This window comes from Ctenopharyngodon idella, chromosome 6 (genome assembly GCF_019924925.1).
Source record: "Ctenopharyngodon idella isolate HZGC_01 chromosome 6, HZGC01, whole genome shotgun sequence".
In the NCBI taxonomy this organism is placed as follows: domain Eukaryota; kingdom Metazoa; phylum Chordata; class Actinopteri; order Cypriniformes; family Xenocyprididae; genus Ctenopharyngodon; species Ctenopharyngodon idella.
Genome location: NC_067225.1, coordinates 19,331,940 through 19,353,366, shown reverse-complemented (window position 1 = coordinate 19,353,366; position 21,427 = coordinate 19,331,940). Strand labels below are relative to the sequence as shown.

Sequence of the window (21,427 nt, the reverse complement as noted above, 5' to 3'; positions counted from 1 at the left end):
CCATTGTAGTCACATGTACTATTTTAACGATGTCTTTACTACCTTTCTGTGCCTTGAAATTGGTTACGACATTGGTTACGACATGACATGCTGTGTATAGGGAGGTCAGAAGCTCTCGGATTTCATCAAAAATATTTTAATTTGTGGTCTTAATTTTGGTCTTAGGGGTTTGGAACGACATGAGGGTGAGTAATTAATGACCAAATTTTCATTTTTGGGTGAACTAACCCTTTAAAAATGAACTGATTGACTTAACCCTTTCAATTATGGAAAATATGAGCTTAATATATATTTTATATTTCTATATATTTTAAAATCGATCACTCAGTTGCAATTTCCAGGTTGTTATTCATCACCTGTGGAGCTATGTGTTCCTTGGAGAACTCCGTCTCTATGGCTCTTCGCTTCCAGGAGGTGTGCAGTGGCTGGGATTCCCACTTCCCCTTCCCCAGGAAGAGAAGTGTGCTGCTGGGATTGAGTCTGATTCCGCAGCCCTTCGGCCAGCAGCCCCCTGCTGGCCACCTCCATGTACTCCTCTGTCATCTGGGCCAGAGGGCAGTCCTGTGGGGCCGAGTGGTAGGGGGTGTCCATGGGGGAACTGGGAGGGGAGAGCGATGAGAGCGAGGACCGAGAGGAGAGAGAGGTGAGAGACTGCGGTGTGTCGTGCGAACGTTTTGGGCCGAAGGCTGTAACGTCCCTACTGTGGGTCTCCAAGGGGAGAAGGTAGCGGAAAGAAGGGTCCAAAACATCAGAGTTTCCTTCTGTTCGCTCATACTGGGGTAGGCCGTAGATGTCGGTGAAGCTGACGGAGCTGAGAGAACCACGGCTGGATGCCAAAGAGCCACGACTGGAGGCTAAAGAGCCACGGCTACTGCTGGAGGACACTGTCAGATTACTGGCTGATAGGCTGCACACAGAGAGAAATGGTCATTTTGGGTTGATGTGGTTACACATCCTGTATTTGTCTTTGTGTTTTTATTATTACCTCTTTTGATTAGGGGTGCTAATTGATAAAAAAGAAAAGAAAAAGCACATTACATGATATGCTTTTTAATCAAATCAGTAGCCAATAATCACACTGAATATCAAGCCAAATGATAATAATCAATACATATTTGTTGCAGATGAAAAAAAGGATTTAGAAAAGAGGCTTTAAAAGTCAATATGTTGTTTATTTTATTGAACATAAGTGTATTAGTTGTGTATTAGTGGCTTACAGTCAAAAGAAATTCATCCTTTTTTTAAATAACTTAAAATAAATGTATAAATATGTATAAATATATATATGTTCCTTATGTACATTATATATATACAGGTGCTGGTCATATAATTAGAATATCATCAAAAAGTTGATTTATTTCACTAATTCCATTCAAAAAGTGAAACTTGTATATTATATTCATTCATTACACACAGACTGATATATTTCAAATGTTTATTTCTTTTAATTTTGATGATTATAACTGACAACTAAGGAAAATCCCAAATTCAGTATCTCAGAAAATTAGAATATTACTAATGACCAATACAAAGAAAGTATTTTTAGAAATCTTGGCCAACTGAAAAGTATGAACATGAAAAGTATGAGCATGTACAGCACTCATTACTTAGTTGGGGCTCCTTTTGCCTGAATTATTGCAGCAATGCGGCGTGGCATGGAGTCGATCAGTCTGTGGCACTGCTCAGGTGTTATTAGAGCCCTGGTCGCTCTGATAGTGGCCTTCAGCTCTTCTGCATTGTTGGGTCTGGCATATCGCATCTTCCTCTTCACAATACCCCATAGATTTTCTATGGGGTTAAGGTCAGGCGAGTTTGCTGGCCAATTAAGAACAGGGATACCATGGTCCTTAAACCAGGTACTGGTAGCTTTGGCACTGTGTGCAGGTGCCAAGTCCTGTTGGAAAATGAAATCTGCATCTCCATAAAGTTGGTCAGCAGCAGGAAGCATGAAGTGCTCTAAAACTTCCTGGTATACGGCTGCGTTGACCTTGGACCTCAGAAAACACAGTGGACCAACACCAGCAGATGACATGGCACCCCAAACCATCACTGACCGTGGAAACTTTACACTGGACCTCAAGCAATGTGGATTGTGTGCCTCTCCTCTCTTCCTCCAGACTCTGGGACCCTGATTTCCAAAGGAAATGCAAAATTTACTTTCATCAGAGAACATAACTTTGGACCACTCAGCAGCAGTCCAGTCCTTTTTGTCTTTATCCCAGGCGAGACGCTTCTGACGCTGTCTGTTGTTCAAGAGTGGCTTGACACGACAGCTGAAACCCATGTCTTGCATACGTCTGTGTGTAGTGGTTCTTGAAACACTGACTCCAGCTGCAGTCCACTCTTTGTGAATCTCCCCCACATTTTTGAATGGGTTTTGTTTCACAATCCTCTCCAGGGTGCGGTTATCCCTATTGCTTGTACACTTTTTTCTACCACATCTTTTCCTTCCCTTCGCCTCTCTATTAATGTGCTTGGACACAGAGCTCTGTGAACAGCCAGCCTCTTTTGCAATGACCTTTTGTGTCTTGCCCTCCTTGTGCAAGGTGTCAATGGTCGTCTTTTGGACAACTGTCAAGTCAGCAGTCTTCCCCATGATTGTGTAGCCTACAGAACTAGACTGAGAGACCATTTAAAGGCCTTTGCAGGTGTTTTGAGTTAATTAGCTGATTAGAGTGTGGCACCAGGTGTCTTCAAAGTTGAACCTTTTCACAATATTCTAATTTTCTGAGATACTGAATTTGGGATTTTCCTTAGTTGTCAGTTATAATCATCAAAATTAAAAGAAATAAACATTTGAAATATATCAGTCTGTGTGTAATGAATGAATATAATATACAAGTTTCACTTTTTGAATGGAATTAGTGAAATAAATCAACTTTTTGATGATATTCTAATTATATGACCAGCACCTGTATATATATATATATTTTTTTTTTTCTCCACACTGTTAGTTTGACATTAATTTTCTCATTAAGTAATTATTATGATATAATAATAATTACAAAATCTATAATAAATAAAGGTAACGCTTTACAATAAGGTTTATTAGTTAACATTAGTCAACTACATTAGTTAACATGAACTAATAATGAACTGCACTTCTACAGCATTTATTAATCTTTGTTAATTTCAACATTTACTAATACATTATTAAAATCTTGTAACATTAGTTAATGCACTGTGAACTAACATGAACAAACAATGAACAACTGTATTTTCATTAACTAACGTTAACGAAGATTAGTAAATACAGTAACAAATGTATTGCTCATGGTTAGTTCATGTTAGTTAATACATTAACTAATGTTTAACTAATGAACCTTATTGTAAAGTGTTACCTAAATAAATTTAAAAGATAGTTAATTGAACTAAATTAATGTGTTAAAGGGTTAGTTCACCCAAAAATGAAATTTCTGTCATTAATTACTCACCCTTATGTCGTTGCAAACCAATTAAGATATTTTTGATGAAATCCAAGGGTATCTGACCCACACATAGGCAGCAAAGTCATTGCACCTTTTGAGGTCCAGAAAGGTATTAATGACATCGTTAAAATAGTCCATGTGACTATAGTGGTTCAACCTTAATGTTATGAAGTGACAAGAAAAACAAAAACAAAACAAAAATAATGACTTTTTTCAACAATTTATTCTCTCTCCTGTCAGTCTCCTATGCTGTTGATGTAGTGAACGCAGTGCAGCACTTCTGGACCTAATACCTTTCTGGACCTCAAAAGGTGCAATGACGTTGCTGCCTATGTGTGGTTCAGAAACCCTCGGATTTCATCAAAAACATCTTAATTTGTGTTCTGAAGATGAATGAAAATCTTACGGGTTTGGGACGACATGAGGTTGAGTACTTAATGACAGAAATTTCATTTTTTTGGTTGAACTAACCCTTTAAACTGACAGTTTTGGTCTTGATTTCTGCCTTCTGAATCAAGATTGTATGAGGGTGTTCAGGTTGTGTGATGTACCTCTTTAGTTGAGAGTGTAGATAGGTGGTGATACGGGTGGCTTCCTCTAGTTGCCTCATAAGTACATTCCTCTTCTCCTGCTGTAATATCCTACACAACATGCACATATTTGACACAGATTTGCCACATTTAATGAGTTAGTTTTAACTAACCATTTGATGTCTGCTTGATCTCAAAGAATCATAGACTGTAGATCACAAATGCAATACTATGTGTTCAATTGTTCATTGTGCAAAACTAGAAATGATTTCAGTGTATGGTCTGCCAGAAGTAAACTACAGTCGTATAAGACTTATGCAATTTCATTTTGATCATCATAACAAAATGTTATTGTACCATTTTATGGCTCCTAATGTGACAAAGAAAACACATCAATATCCATAGCATAATAGAAAAACATGCAGGTGGGATATGGAAGCTGATATGCATACTGACGTAATATGAAAAAAAAAAGACCCCTATATGTCTCAGCTGAGGTCTCAGACATAAAACACTCATAATGAGCAGATCAGAGCTGGCACAAGCACATCTGCTTTGTTCAGTGGGGAAATGAGGGCACCCTTATTTACCTCTGCAGGCATTTACAAAACTTTTACCAAACTACTTTGTTTGCAAGATTTGCTGATAACGAATACATAATTCCACCACCATGTTTTTAGTGGAGTTATATTATGTTTATGGGATGTGCTTTTCTTTATCGCCATGTTAGGGCAACTTTTCTTTTTTTTGCATGGTTGTAATATACTTTACAGGATATCCTTGAGAACAGTCTGTCAATTAAAAGTGCAACAATCCATTAGAAGTGACCTTCGTTTAGAATACTACATATGTTAAACATCCACATACATGACTGTGTATTAAGAAATAGATTCCGACCTCTGATTGGCTCCCTGACTCTGGACAATCTGGGCTTTCTGCACCTCCTCCTCCAGCCTGCGTTTCTCCTCCTGCAGCTGGAACAGGGTCTCTGAGGAGTGCTGCTGCTGGCTGAGCAGAGTGATCTCCTGGAGCAGGGCTTCCTTCTCCCGCAGCAGCTGCAGACAGTCCAAATCCCGGTCCGCCTCTGCGCGTCCCGACCAGCTCTCACTGTCCAACTGGGCCAACTGATGCTGAATACTGGACATCCTGACACAGAGAGAGCGAGAGCGAGAGCGAGAGAGAGAGAGAGAGAGAGAGAAAGAAAGAAAGAAAGAAAGAAGGATTATCTTAACTTCTTATGCTAGAGCAAAGACATGAAATGTAATGTCAATCAGATGAAATTACTGTGTTCACATAAGCTACACATACAGTTCTATGGTTACTATTACATAAATTTAATACTAATCATTCCACCATTCAAAAGTTAGCCAGCCAGAAGTTGTTGTTTTTTTTTAACATTAACACTTTTATTCAAGACAGATACATTAAATTTGATCAAAAGTATGACTTTTACATTGTTTCAAAAATGTTTTATTTAAATAAATTCTGTTCTTTTGAACTTTCTATTCATCAATTAATCCTGAAAAAAATGTAGCAGGGTTTCCACAAAAATAAGAAGCAGCACAACTGTTTTCAACACTGATAATAATGAGAAATGTTTCTTGAGCACCAAATCAGCATATTAGAATGATTTCTGAAGGATCATGTGACACTGAAGACTGGAGTAATGATGCTGAAAATTCACCTATGCCATCACAGAAATAAATTACATTTTAAAATATATTAAAATAAAAACAGTTATTTAAAATTGTAAAAATATTTCACACTTTTGATTGCATTTTATTTCAAAACTGAAAAGAAAGAGTAGTAAAATAAATAATAATGGCATGTCCAGCATGTAATAATGTATGTGTGTTTGTAAAAGGGCTGGCAAAAACATTTAAGAGCAAACAGACACTGCAGCTTTATGTTTGGCATGAGAAATTGTGTTTCTGCACTTTGGAGTTCAGATATTGTGACTCAGTCAGAGAGCATGCAAGTTTCCACAGCTTTCTTCTTCTCTCAGCTCACTCTCTTTTCCCTTTCCCCCTGCTTTCTCTCTCTCTCTGATGTCATACCTGGCACTCAGTGGCCAGCTCTGTTGCTATGGAAACATGCATCTTGTAAAAGGTTTGCATGGAGCCGCTGTTATAACACAGAAGCCAAAAACTACAGCACCAGTTCCTCCTAAAATATAGAGGAGCTTCTAAATGTAATGTAGGCCACATCAATCCACCACTCTACTTTTATACAAACCACTAAAATCTACAGTGAAGTAGTAGCAACATTATTACACAGCAAATCCAGACAGGGTTTCCCTTAAAGGCAGAGGGAGGATGAGGCACATAATCATACTCCCAGAAATCTGCAGCCAAGCTGAAAAACAGTTCCTTAGTCAAAAAACCTTGAAATCCTTGAAATCACATGACTGAAATCAGGTGGTTTGGGAGGTGTGATACTACTTTCAAAGTGATTTGACTTATATTTTCATAGTAGATGAAAAATGGGTGGAAATTCTTATATTAACATCATATAGAGGTGGGCATTTTCGTCTTTTGACGCATTCCAGCATCATCCATGATGCATTCCATATTATATCATCAAATCAAAAACATTTGATTTTTTTTTTTTTAATGATGCTGAAATCACACTTGCTGAGTCCCAGTTCACCTACTTGTACTATTCTCTAAAAGTATGTACTGTTTTTGTAAAGAAAGAGTACATACTTTTGAGTGTGTAGCAGAATAGTAGGCAAGCTTTGGGACATACTACTTTGTCATATTTGCGTTGTTTATCGGGCTGCTCTGTCGCTTAGTTACGTGCATCCTGTCACTGTTTAAACTGCCCTGTCAATCATCTGGTCACAGTTAAAATCCTCCACATTCAAATTAATATAACATCCTACTGTATAGGAGAGAAATGTAGTACCATGTTGATCTGCCAGTTGTGGGTCTTTCATATGGAGAACTCTCCTCATGTGTTTAAATAATGATGCACTTAAAAGTTAATGAGAGATTAAATATAATGTGGATAACACTGAATAAATAATTTTTTGTCAGGGTAGATACTGATTATAAATCACTCAAACCCCTTAACCGGCGGTCTCACACATCTGCCATGTTCGTAGTTTTTAAACATTTTATTTGTGTTTGTAGGTCTAATCAAATCTTTATCCAACGCGCCATGAGTTGTGGGTAATATTAGCCATTAAAGTGTGCTAGGATCTGCACTTCGAATTCTAATTGGCAATAGTAGACCATTTAGGTATCTCTGGAATACTCATTTCAACATACTATGATTTGGGAATATTTAGGACGGATAGTATGTGAATTGGGACACAGTGACTGACTTGAATTAACCCTAACCCTAACCCTAACATATCGCATGTACAAACTTTTGGCAACCTGAGAGCTCATGGTAGGTCTGTCTTAAATAGATTTTTCAGAATAGCCTATAAACCTTTTCTCTATAGAGAAAATGAATGGGATTTTATTTTACTTCCAGCGACCGACTGTTGTGCAGTGCTGTTATGTTTGTTGTCAATAACAATTATGCAGTGCATTTTTGCAAATCCACTTACTTTTTCTTAGCCTCTTCATACTGCCAATTGAGTTTGACTCTGTCTGCAAGCAGTGATGACTCCTGGTTGCCAAACTGTAAGAGAAGAATTACAATCAATTGTAAATTATTGAGCATATATGACTTTAATTGTTTCTCTGTGATGGCACAAAATCATACTGTCAAATGTAAAACAAAAGAAAGTTCTGTTGCAAAACAGCACAAAACAAAAAAAATCATGACAAACCTCTCCCATTAGATCAGTCTGGCAGCCAGTGTCTGTGTATTGTTGTACACTACAGGAGTCACCCAGGGTTTCTGCATTGTTGGCCACCTCATTAATGGAGTCACAGAAGTTCAGCGTCAGCTTGGCCAGGCTCTGTGCATAACAAAAAAATAACAAATTAAAGTGACAGAACTTCATAACAGAAGTTCCCAGTAATCAGTTATGACCACAAGATGGCAGCACCTCTTAAAATAAAAGATATTTGAGAAGAGGCTGAAGGTGTTAAAATGACTAATATATTAGGGGAGATATGAATGTCTATTCAGTATGTATTGTGCATTCAACACACAGGAACTATATAGAATTCTTAGAGTCAACTTGAATAGCTGTTTGCAGTGCATTTTACACCTCAGTAACGTGACATAATTCTGAGTGCATCAGGATTTTCAATGAGAAAAAAAAAATTGAGGGCAGGACTTGATTTTATCCATTCGGGATTGACTGGAAAGTGAAAAGTGGGTGTTACACCCCAGAAAAGAGCTGAACTGAATGAGAGTTTTCTAAAACAACACTGTGATGATGTGTTTCCACAGTTCCACATATTTTGTTAAATACATTTTGTGTTACCTTGGCATTAAATCACAAATAATAAACAAATAAAATAACAAAAGTATAACATTTTATAAAATACATTTTCTCTTTGAAGAAAAAAATCTATGAAGATGATGGACTTAAGAGTCTATCTGACCTGGATGAGGTCCTGCCTCTCCTTCTCGCCGGTGCTGATGGCCTTTTTAATGCTGCGGAGCTCACTGAAGATGGCCTGTGCTTCATCTAATTTGTAGTTGGTCTGACTGCTGGACATCTTCCGGTCAATTCTGCTCAACACAACACACAAGTGAACAAACCATTAGCCATGCTGTTAACCTGCTGACATTAATTGTTATTGGGGTACTGGAAGTAGAAAATAATACAAACATGCAGGTTTCTTTCTTACAATAATACATTGGAGAAGGTCTAGTACAGAGGTCCTCAACTCTGGACCTCGAGATCCACTTTCCTGCAGAGTTCACCTCCAACCCTAATCAAACACTCCTGAACAAGCTAATCAAGGTCTTCAGCATTACTACAAAGTTACAGGTAGGTGTGTTTAATCCAGGTTGGAGCTAAACTCTGCAGGAAAGTGGAATTCAATGTCCAGAGTTGAGAACCTCTGGTCTAGTAGATCAAATTATTAAACACAATTTGCTGCTGTGAATGCAGCCCAGATGAATCTAAATGTAGATCGACATTGTGTTCCATTCTCCATGGCCATGCCCAGACTGTGCCTGGATTTGTATGTTCATAAACATCTAAATATGGTTTAAAGAATCTTACCCTCTTAGTGCTGCTCAACTAATTATAAAGAGTTAAACTAGCAATGACATCAGAGTTTATTTACGCCAAACAGGGTGTTACTCTACCAGAGCCAAGCCAACATCACTGCTCCACACAAAGCTAATATACCACCATCCAAGTCATACAGTATTGTGTGAGAATGTTAAAGAGAAAGGGAAAAACTCTATTGCTCTTGAAGAGAAAACGTGAGATGGCAGCGGTAGACTTGAGCTTAGATTTATTAAAACTTGCCTCGCTGACCTGTCTAACAGACTGGTTAACCATTTAGCCATGTTGGAATAATATTGTTTTAACTTAAACCAGCTTCTGGTCTCAAAGGCATAATAATTAGGCGAGTGAAACTGGAGAGCACTGCACTAAAACCCTCCCGTCGGGGAATGTCTGCCTTCTAAAGCACCAAAGCACTGTGGGATATATATCCTCCAGAATGTAATGCCTGAAATGTTGGGCATAGAGACAGGATGCCATTCTAGAAACAGAAACAACCAGCTAAACTAGCTTAAAAAACAATCAATTCATCAATTCTGAACAGGAAAGCAATAAGAAATGTTTTCTCAATATACTATTGCATACAGCCAAAATGATAACATCTTAAGCTGTCATACAGATCATAATGGAAATTAAATAATGAAATATATGATATTCAAGTTGCCGAAATTGATGGTTATAATCACAGGAGCGGGGGAAAGCATGTCTGCGTAAAGCATGTCTTTTACATCAGCGTGTCTCTGGCGTGGCGCCTGAGCTCCTGCCATAGGCCACTTCCTGCAGGCCACCCTCCTCCAACAGCAGGTACTGTCAGCTTGCCTGCCCTGCCTCTTCCTCTCCTCTTTTCCACACAAGCAGGGCTTTGTTTCCCCCCTTCAAACCTCCAACCTTTCACAGCCCTGCCTGACCAGGACCCGAGTCTGCCAGGCTACTACGGACATCTACCCACCCTTTCCACCCCAATACCGCAGCGCACGACTGCCTGGTGACACAGAACAGACATGCCGGCTACTAATTTATAAGACACGGAAACTGAAAAAGACAGGATGAAAGGGGAGGGATGTGACCTTATTAGGACCATTCAAATTTAAGTTGTCCTATAGCTATATGAACAAATTTCTTATAAGTGTTAGTGTGTATTAAATTAAGATTAATCTCTCATCTAAACACTCATGTTGTGTTATGTTTTGGCATAAACTGGTAAAATTAAGTTACCTAAAGCCTGTTAGAGTCCAGAGTGGCTTATAAGATAAATGGTGTGCTGTGTATGACCAGCTTTGTTCCAAATAAAGCCACTATGCTCATATTAATAATTAATCAGTTCAACTTTGAGCCTCACCAAAACCAATGTAGTGATCTTGTTAGGAACTATGAGTTACCATAACCGTTCCATAATATATAATTACACTACTGTTAAAAATTTTGGGGATGGAAAGAAGTCTCTTGTGCTCAACAAGGCTACATATTTGATTAAAAAAACAAACAAACATGAAATACAAGACAACATTAAAAACAACAAATACAATAAAAATAAAAAGTAATCTTGTGTAATTATAATTAAAAATAACTGTTTTCTATTTTAATACATTTTAAAATGTAATTTATATAGCAGCCATTGCTCCAGTCTTCAATGTCACATGATCTTTCAGAAAACATTCTAAGATGCTGATTTGCTGCTCAAGAAACATTTCTTATTACTAATGTTGAAAACAGTTGTGCTGCTTAATATTTTTGTGGAAACTAATTTTTTTCAGGATTATTTGATGAATAAAAAGTTCAAAAGAACAGCATTTATCTAAAATATAAATCTTTAGTAACATTTTAAATGTCTTTACTGTCACTTTTGATCAATTTAATGCATCTTCACTGAGTAAAAGTGTTAATTTCTTTAAAAAAAAAAAAAAAAAGTCTTACTGACCACAAATTATTTAAACAGAGCATTAAATCTCTTAATAAATCAATATTCAAACCAAAATTTATTCAGACACCTTGACAATTTCATTCATTATTACAGTTTATTCACTATAGTTTAAAAAATGGTAATAAAATAGGACAAGATCTCAGAGTTAAACTGTGTCAGAAAAAAAATTATCTTATTTATGTCAGATAACACTTAAGCAAAACATGGTCAGGTCAAAGTGTCTGAATAATTTTTGGTTCCAAATTTTTATCAATTTTACTGGTAGTCCACTGTAAGAAGAATTTTTGGGTATAATATGTCACAGTTTACTTTATTTTGCAATACTCACTTACATAAATGAACTATAGTGTCCTGCACCAACTAGTAAAAATATATAAAAAAAAACCCCAAAAAATTATATATATATATATATTATATTTATATATATATAAAATTATATATATATATATATATATAAAATTAACAAAATGTCATCACTTGATTCTATAAAAACAATGTATTTGGAGAGTGTCTCGAACAGCAAAGCTTTGATGCGACTTCTGCAGTGCAGTGACTGCTGTTTAGACACTAACAACACATTATCCTAAAATACTCAACTAAACATTAGATTGACATCAAATAAAAAGTAAGAAATTACAGAGGCCCCCAGGCTTGGACAACTCATGTCAAGAGGGAGCTTCCATTTTCTTAAAGCGCTGAGTAAAGAAGAGTTAATCTTGCTATTCTGGGAGCAAGCAGAGTTGTGTTCTATCTAAGAGATAAGGGCCCTCACTGGGATGCAGGAAGCAGAGAGGAATTTGCTTCCAGATATCTCTGTGTTTTTCAAAATGCTTTCAAGTACTTTTTTCCCCCTCCTCATCTCTTCCCACCCCTCCTCTCTCTCTCTCTCGCTCTCTCTACTCCGGACTCTCACTCTTTCTCTGCTTATTGAGCTTTTCCTGCCTTGGCAACCCACAGTCAACTGGTGCATCCTCTTCCTGAGGTGGAGTCTCCTTTTCCAGACATACACACACACAAAAAGCTTTTTTGTTGGTTTAGGTAAAATTCCCTACACATATTCCCAGATTACTTTAAATAAAAAATCTAAATTGATGAAAAATGTTAAATAAACACTACAAAAAAGACAACTAACAGCTTCATTGCAATTCAAAACACTAAACTACTAATCTTTTCTATTTTGTATATTTTAGCGCTGAAAGCAGTTTGAGAAAATTGTGTAGTCAGACATTAGCAGAGCAGGTAACTAATTTAGATTTTTTTGGTATCTGGCAACTGTTTGGTTTACGGCTCCACTGAACTGAATAATAGTGAAATTAGGGCTGAAATTAGCCCTGAATGCACTAGCTAGCTATGCTAAGTATAAGGACTGCCTTGTCTAAATGAAGAACTCTTTCTACCTGACAAAATATTACTAGAGTGCTAGCAAAACAGCTATTGATGACTCTCACACTGGGTAGGCTGTTTTAAACCTCTAACCCAAATTAAACTTTGCCGAAATGTTAAGCATATGACTCCATTCAAACTTTGTTTTGTAGCCAATTCATTATCCACATTAGTATCCATAATAATTTTTTAAGAAATGATTGGCTTCCCATTGTGCTACAATGATAAAATGCTTACTATTCAAAATGTAACCAACAGTTATGATGTCTTGTACAATATTTGGATGTTGGACATGCAGATAAAAAAAAAAAAAAAGAGAAGCTTTGAACCAAAGCACGAAACCTAAACTTACCTAAAACTTTAACACTATTTCTCCTACCGTGCAAGTATTACCATAAGAAAATGCAAATCTACTTAGGTTACTTTATTCATCTGCTTCAATGCAAGTTACAACTGTTTTAAGACCGAGAGAGAATGTCTGTTTGGGCTGATTTGTGTCTGTTTGGGCTGATTTGTGTCTGTTTGTGCCACAATCGCTCAGCGGTAAAGATTGCTTTAAACTTATGCTTATGCTATACACTACCTTTCAAAAGCTTGGGGTTGGTAAGATTTTTTATTGTTTCTGAAAGATGTCTCTTATGCTCACCAAGGCTGCATTTATTATTCATATAAAACAGTAATATTGTACTATCTTGTAATGCTGTAAAAACAGTAATATTGTCACATATTATTGCGATTCAATATATTTCAATATAGTCACATATTATTGCGGTTCAAAATAGATGTAAATTTTCACCGCTAGAGGTCGCTTATTCAAAACAAAGGCCTAGCTTGATGACGCCTTGATTTCGTGGAATCATGGGAGGTGTTGTCTTCACATTTACAGCTGGTGGAAAAAAAAAAAAAATCGGGACGGGACTCGGGCAGAAATCATGTTCATAGATGAGATTATTAACGTTACTGTAGTATGAAGCAGAGCAGGGCAGAGTGCTGTGAGAGCAGAAACGAGGCCGCTGGAGTGATTGCTAATGAGAGACGAGCGCGACACACGTATCGAGAGCAGCAGAACTTTTATTATGCCACAGTCACTGCTTCTGCTTCTTCCGATCATGCGTATGTGGGGTAAAACAGCGCTGTTTTATCATATTAGATAAATTTGTGTGTTGAAAGCTGTTATTGTGCTACTCTGCGTTCGCTTGGCAGCAGCTTAATGCAAACTGTAGTAAGCTAGATCGATATTAGGTACGGTAAAACATGGCACTCGCTGTAAATCAAGAAAATGAGATTTAAACATTAAGACTTACTGTGTTGAGCTATATAACATTATTAGTTTTCTGTTAATGAATGTATCCAAACAGTTGCTCACTTGTCTAATAAAACACATAATATATTAAAGCATCTTTGGTGTTTCCATGATTTCTACAAAATAAAACCGGAAACCCAGGTGAACGCGGGTATGTCGTCATTGATAGGCAACACACGGACACGGTTTGTGTCCTGGTTAAAATTGCTTATTTCTCTGGATTTAAACATTCTTGGAAACATTTGGGATAATGTAAGTACACAAGTCAACAAAATGTATAACATTGTTCTAGTGGTTTTTGGATATTTTAATCCAAAAATCTTACATGTTGTGCCTTTAACATATTTTAAAATGCAATTTATTTTTGTGATGGCAAAGCTGAATTTTCAATGTCACATGATCCTTCCAAAATCATTCCAATATGCTGATTTAGTGCTCAAGAAAGATTTTTCATTATAATTAATGTTGAAAATGGTTGTGCTGCTTAATATTTTTGTGGAAATCGTGCTAATTTTTTTAGGATTCTTTGATGAATATAAAGTTCAAAAGAGCAGCATTTTTTGTTACATTATAAATGTCTTTAATGTCACTTTTGATACATTTAATGTGCCCATATTTAATACAAATTTAATGTATTCATTTACTTAAAAAAATCTTACTGACCCCAAACTTTTTAATTGTAGTGTATATAAAACCAAATAAGAAGTTTACATAATTTCAAGTAATTTTGTTGTTGCTAACATACTGTCCCCATTAAGATACAGTTGAAGCTGGTGATTGGAACAATACAAAAGACTGATTGACTTTGTCAAAAGTGAATTGTGCAAATACAGAGTGACATCATATGCTGTGTCTTATTTGATGTGCACTCTCTGAGCCTGTCCATGAACCAAAGTGCGTGGACACTTGAAAAAGTTTCAGTTAGAAGACAACTACTCAAACAGAGACACACATAAACAGAAACATAAATAAACAGGAAACATAAGACAAAGCAGGAAAAGAAACTAATGACAGTTTTTGACAGGGTGGGGTCATGTATCGTTAATCACGAAAAAGACTGGGGGGGCAGGAAGGAATAATAAAATTTTATACAGTTTTACATTTTAAAATGTGATGGTGTGCTATAGTGTTCAGAGTGATTTAAAATGCTTTGCTATGAGATTGCTAGGCTGTTCTTGTTGGTTGTTAAGTAATTTCTTACTGTTCCAAAGTCTAAAGAGTCAGTCTCTATGGCATTCTTGCCCCTTTTAGTTGTCATCTGCCAGACAAAAATCTGATCACTTAAACAAGTAGAACACCTCTCCCTAAAGAGCCGGAGCAGAACATACTGCATGCCGAAGTTAAATACTTTAATACTAACTCCTAACACTGCAATAGCAGGCCTAATAGTGATGCTTGCCATAACAAACACCGCTAAATAAATGCACTTAATCTACCCATGCTCTGTGTGTGTACAAGTGTGTGAGGAAGGGTTTAACTCAGTTTAACTCACTCCTGTAGAGTCTCCACTCCCATTTCCTTGTACTGCAGCTCCTGTCTCATCTGAGCCAGCTCCTGTTTAAGTCTGGAGAGCTGTGGACACAAGAGCCACTTAGTCAATATACACATCAAAACACACAGTGGGATTCCCTCAGAGACACCATCACAAAAAAAACGTTGAGTCACCAGCAGAGACATATCTAATGGTTCCCGACCCGCCCAACATACACAGGAACTTAAAACAACCTTAAACACACACATACACAGCCCTCCCAAAACCGCAACGGAGGAATGTAGGGCTATTCAATATATAGAAAAAAAAAACACTCAGACATGTAGGTAACAGGCCACAGAAGACCAAATATGACATAATATTGAGCCTATTTGCTACAAAATGGTTCTGTTCCATGTTAAAAGTCTTAAAGAAATAGTTCATAAATTCTGTTTATAATTATAATTTATGGTTCATTTATAATTAATACCTTAATGTCAGGCTAAATCTGAATGCTCTCATTTGTTTCATAAAACACAAAAGAAAACTGAATTCAACTTAAACATCTGTCAAACTCTAAAAAAAGAACCAAAAACAGATTGTAAAAGTTGCCCATGTAACTGGTAAATGGAACTTTCTTTCCTATATACACTCCCGTTCAGAAGTTTGGGGTTAGCGCAATTGTTTTTGAAAAATCATAATCATAAGAAATAAGCAAAACTGTTACCCAATCATAGTCTTGAATGAGGCACGCAAAACAAAGTGTTTTAAACACAGGGGCAAAAACAGGATAGAAATTAGCCTATTACTTCTAAATTATGATGTTTTTGTGTAAAAAAAAAATCTTGATGATAACATAAGTGAACCTCAGAGAGCATTATAAAATAAAAAAGTAGAAGATTTTCACAAGCGTTTTCAATTGTGATAATGATAAGAAATGTTTCTTGAGCACCAAATCAGGATATTAAAATAATTATGATCATGTGGCACTAAAGACTGGAGTAACGGCTGCTAAAAATTCAGCTTTGTCATCACAGGAATAAATTATGTTTTGGGTTAGTTCACCCAAAAATGAAAATTCTGTCATTTATTACTCACGCTCATGGCGTTCCAGACCCGTAAGACCTTCGTTAATCTTCAGAACACAAATTGAGATATTTTTTAATTAAATCCGATGGCTCCGTGAGGCCTACATAGGGAGCTCAAGATCCATTAATGTACTAAAAACATATTTAAATCAGTTCATGTGAGTACAGTGGTTCAATATTAATATTATAAAGCGACGAGAATATTTTTGGTGCGCCAAAAAAAAACAAAATAACGAATTATTTAGTGATGGCCGATTTCAAAACACTGCTTCAGGACCACTGTACTCACATAAACTGATTTAAATATGTTTTTAGTACCTTTATGGATCTTGAGAGAGGAAATGTCATTGCTCCCTATGTAGGCCTCACAGAGCCATCGGATTTAAACAAAAATATCTTAATTTGTGTTCCGAAGATCAACAAAGGTCTTACGGGTGTAAAACGGCACGAGGGTGAGTAATTAATGACAGAATTTTCATTTTTGGGTGAACTAACCCTTTAAAACAGAAAACAGTTATTTCAAATTGTAATAAATTTCACAATATTACTGTATTTCTGATCAAATGCGGACTTGGTAAGCATAAGAGAATCTTTTCAAAAAAATGATGCTACCCCCAAACTTCTCAACAGCATTTTTTTGTTCTTCTAAAACCATACAATAGCTTTGAGTATGAAATAGAATAAAATGTCTGTTAAATGAAAAGTCATTCATTGAAAATCTCCCCCTCTGTAAAAGCTCTAAAATACCATTTTTCATTTGAACTGCTGTGCTATATTCAGTTACGGCACATTCGAGAATCAAACCTCAAGCAACAGCATTATGAATGAATACTAGTGGAGTAAGTTATATTCTCCATTTCTCCTTCAGTATTTCAATGAAAAAAAAAAAAAAAAACATGGTTTGGAACATGACAAGACATTTCTCATTCTCATTTCTGGGTGAACTATTCACTTTAATATGACAGTCAAGAGTTCATCATCCACAGACTAGCTTTCTGACACAATGACTAATCCAGAGAGGTCCAACAAGCAGTGAACCCAAACCTAGGCCTCTTCTTCCTAAAGGTACCCACCTCCCCTCAACACATATACAAACACACAATCATCACAGCACATGAGGGGCCCCAGCCTCTCCCCTTGGGCCTGACGTATGAGGCATTGTTCTCAGAGGATAATGACTTACCCGCTCACGCCTACAGGCGATTTCCGCTTTGATTTGGTCAGGGTCATATTTTGCATTTGAAGAGGAACCAGAGTGAGCTATGAGAGAGAAAGACGAGTCAAAAAGTCAATCACATTATGCTCATGTGTAGCCAGTGATTGTACCTTGTATTATACAAATAAATGACACATAATACAAAACAGTCTCACTTATTCAAATCTTAAGCTAAGAAATCAGAACACTTGCAAAAAAGTACTACGATGATACCATGTTATATTAGATATGTACAGGTTCTCTGACGTAGCTAGTACCATGTAAATATTTAGGCGCAGTGCCATTTAGTAGAGCGGCAGGAAATTTCATGATATTGTGATATTAACACTGTACTGTTTTTTTTTTTTTTTTGCAAAAGCTGGATATGTGGATAAAAATGATATTTTTATATATAAAAAATATATATATATATTTTTGATATTTTTTGGGGGGGCATAAAATAGACAATGTGAGGGTGATACAACTGTCCTTGTATCATAATAAAGAAAAAAAGCCTCATTAAAAGAATGAAATTCTGGAAAAGAAAACCTTATTCAGCAGTTTGGCATTATCTTTCTTTATTTTTTCTTAGAACAAACTTTTAACAAAACTGCCTTTTAAATCATCTTAATAATGTTAGTATTAATCTTAATAATATTAATCCTAATATTAATCTTAATAATATCAGTATTAATATTAATAATATACCTTCTTTCCTGGTGCATTCCCCTTCATACGGGGTCCGCCGCTTTGCCAACATAGCAATATATTAATAATAATAATGGTTACCAATAATAATAATGATACTACATTTAATATTTTATGGTACGTTTGTTTGCCGAATCAAAATCATGTACATTTTTTGTAAGTGCTGGGTATAAAAAAAAATGCAAAGAGATGATTTAGTGAGAAACAGGAAGTAAGAGCAGAACTGATGAATGGTGACAGGAAAGGGAGGGGAAAGTGAAGGGAAAAGGAGGGGTGAGCTGGACTAGAGGAGGAAGGGAGGAGGCCATGGAAATACGAGTGAGGAAAGGAATAAGATTTCAGCCAATGAGTGACACTGAAGTAAGGCTGGAGTAAGAATGACTTCATTGAAACTTCACACAATATGACTAACAAGTTGGCGCAATTATAAATGGCTGAATCAGCAGTGTGTGTGATGTGATTAAAGTGAGATGTGATGCATGTCTCACAGCTGGTGATGGAACGGTTGTCATCCTGAGTGAGCTGGTTGAAGAGTTGCATCTCTTGCTGTGCCAGCTCGAGTCTTTGCTGTTTGATCTGATACATCTCTTTCTTGGCATTGAGAGCCTCCTGCGCCACCACCAGGTACTCCTTTAACATACGCTCCTGCTCCTGACGCCATTGTGTGCGAGGGTTCTCTATCTGGGTTGTCTCTGGGGGAGAGAAACATCAAAAGATAGTAACTTAATTCACATATATTAACCGGATTGATGGATGGATGGAAACTGCTTGACTGCTATGTTTCCTTGTAATGAATCAGCCAAATCAAGAGGCGCATCAACTCTCTTCTGCATTGAATCAGCTCAAACAACGCACTACTCTACTGAGCAGCACAAGTTATCAGGTCTGACTAAAAATAACACAAGAAATGCTACTTTGTTTTTGAAACAAATCTTTAAAGATTTAGTTCACCCAAAAAATTTCGGTCATTAAGGACTCCGAGAGCTTTCTGATCTCCCTATAGACAGCAACGTCATAACCAATTTCAAGGACCAGAAAGGTAGTAAAGACATCATTAAAATTGTCCATGTGACTACAGTGGCTCAACCTTAATGTTATGAAGCGACGAGAATACTTTTTGTGCGCAAAAACAAAACAAAAATAACGACTTTATTCAACAGTTTCTTCTCTTCCCTGTCAGTCTCTTATGCTGTTGACATAGTAAACACAGTGCAGCACTTCCGGGTTCTATGTCAGAGCACCGGCTACCTTTCTGGGCCTTGAAATTGGTTATGACGTTGCTGTCTATAGGTAGGTCAGAAAGCTCTCAGATTTCATCAAAAATATCTTAATTTGTCTTACGGGTTTGGACTGACATGAGGGTGAGTAATTAAATGACAGAATTTTAATTCTGTCAGAAATGTAATTCAGATAATTAATAAATAATTAAATTCTGGCTATTTTCCATTTATTTATCCACTTTATGGAGCCCCCAAATACTTGAAAGGCAAATTTTTCTTTTGAATGCAATTGGGAGGATCTTCTCAGCAAATATTGATTTAGGCGATTATTAGCTAATTATTTAATTAATCAGCATATTCAACTCTAGTTTAACAGAAATGGCTAGATAGACCAGATGTGTAAAATATGACATTTAAAAACAGAACTAAATAGCTAAACTTACTATTGATGTGGTCGATGTAGTAGACGCCCACCTGCTGGTCATACACCACCTCCCAGCCCAGAGGAAGCTCATCCCCCACACAGTCGGCAAAGGTCAGGGGCTTGGTAATCCTACAGGAACAGAGAGAGAACGCCAAAATCAACATAAGAGTCGGAAACACCTAAAAACTATGCTGTACAGGAATATTCTAGACAATTAGTCTTTAACAGGGCAGTGACATAAAAAAATAAAAAAACATTAACCTCGACACGGAGTTGGAGCAGTATAACAGCAAAGTTGCTTTCGCTATTTTTCATAACATTGCGTGTTATGGCTCATGTATTTCTAGGAGTCTAAAAGCATGTGTACAAATAAAACTATTTTGTACAAAGACTCGCATTAGGACGAACAAAGCTGTGTGGAACATTCCTTGAGATCTCTAATGAATGTGTGTTCAGTCAGTCAACAGCTACTGATCTCCTCACCCCAGGTCAAAAATGTGTGTAATATAGGCACTGCAGGAAGAGACGGCCCATAAACACATTCCACACAGCAGAAAGCAGGCCTGCCCCACAGCCCACAAACACAACCAGGACACTGGATACCCTGCACAAATCACTTTTCACACTTTTGATGAACCACATCAACGTAAAGCTATACAACAAGTCACGTTCTTCAAATATCTCAGATATCTCCTGCAAATTTTTAATGTTGAAAATATTGGCACTAAAAATTCAGGCTGGTTTCAGGTTAAACTGACCAAGATTGGATGCGTTTATAGGGATGTCTTCTTGTGCTCAAAAACAGCTGGACAGAGCACAACAGACTGGAATAGAATGCAAAAGTTATGCGAGTTTTGAAAAGCTGACGTGTTTTTAACTTCACACAGTGTCTTAATAACGCAACACTCGTGACGCAAGATGCTAAAAAACAGTGAGAGTTGTGACGCAATGACCAAAGACGTCTGTCTGAGGCCCTGTTTTCACCTGGTATTAAGATGTTTTTGTCATTTTGGTCGATCGGATTACAAGTGCTGAACGCTAGACGCTAGATGCTAAATACAAGTGTAAAAAGGGTGTAAAAGATTTTAGCTTGTCCACTTTCGACCACTTCCAGAGGTAGTCGAAAACGCATTTGACCGGATGGCTTTCGTAGTGGAAACGATCATGTGGTCGAATGTGTTCGAACTGCCACTAAAGACCACCTACTCTCCGCCTACTGACCTAATGCGTAAACATTATGGGAAGCACGCTAGCCAGATGGGATTTAAACTTTGTCGGCTTTGTTTTTAAACAAATAAAAAAAAAAAGGTATACAAAATAGAATAAGAAATATTTTAAATATATATTATATATATATATATATATATATATATATATATATATATATATATATACATACACATACATACATATATAAAAACTAGTCATAGGTCCTTAAAAAGATTATGACACATAGCACTCAAAGGTATTTATAAAATACCATAGTATTACCATGATTAGTGGTTCAAAAAACATAGCACCATGGTACTCTTTTGTTGGTGAGGTAACATGATCAGGCTGAAGTTGGATGTAATGAATAATGTCTTAGGTAATTAAACATTTTGTGC

The 21,427-nt window shown here is 36.7% G+C and overlaps 1 protein-coding gene across 6 annotated transcripts in view; it reads right to left on the bottom strand.

The window, feature by feature from the left end:
- Positions 1–21,427, bottom strand: part of wwc3 (WWC family member 3) — a 54,272-nt gene that overhangs the window by 11,581 nt on the left and 21,264 nt on the right. For 3 of the 6 annotated variants that reach the window (XM_051896856.1, XM_051896857.1, XM_051896858.1), the window contains exons 2-12: positions 19,840–19,949; positions 18,665–18,868; positions 17,457–17,533; positions 15,207–15,286; positions 8,470–8,599; positions 7,743–7,874; positions 7,518–7,591; positions 4,856–5,104; positions 3,980–4,069; positions 986–1,003; positions 357–907 (exon numbers count right to left, since the gene is read on the bottom strand). In XM_051896856.1, the coding sequence (XP_051752816.1) occupies positions 357–907; positions 986–1,003; positions 3,980–4,069; positions 4,856–5,104; positions 7,518–7,591; positions 7,743–7,874; positions 8,470–8,599; positions 15,207–15,286; positions 17,457–17,533; positions 18,665–18,868; positions 19,840–19,949 (1,715 nt within the window). The remainder of the gene's footprint in view (positions 1–356; positions 908–985; positions 1,004–3,979; positions 4,070–4,855; positions 5,105–7,517; positions 7,592–7,742; positions 7,875–8,469; positions 8,600–15,206; positions 15,287–17,456; positions 17,534–18,664; positions 18,869–19,839; positions 19,950–21,427) is intronic. The other 3 variants (XM_051896862.1, XM_051896861.1, XM_051896859.1) reach the window with 1 other exon arrangement.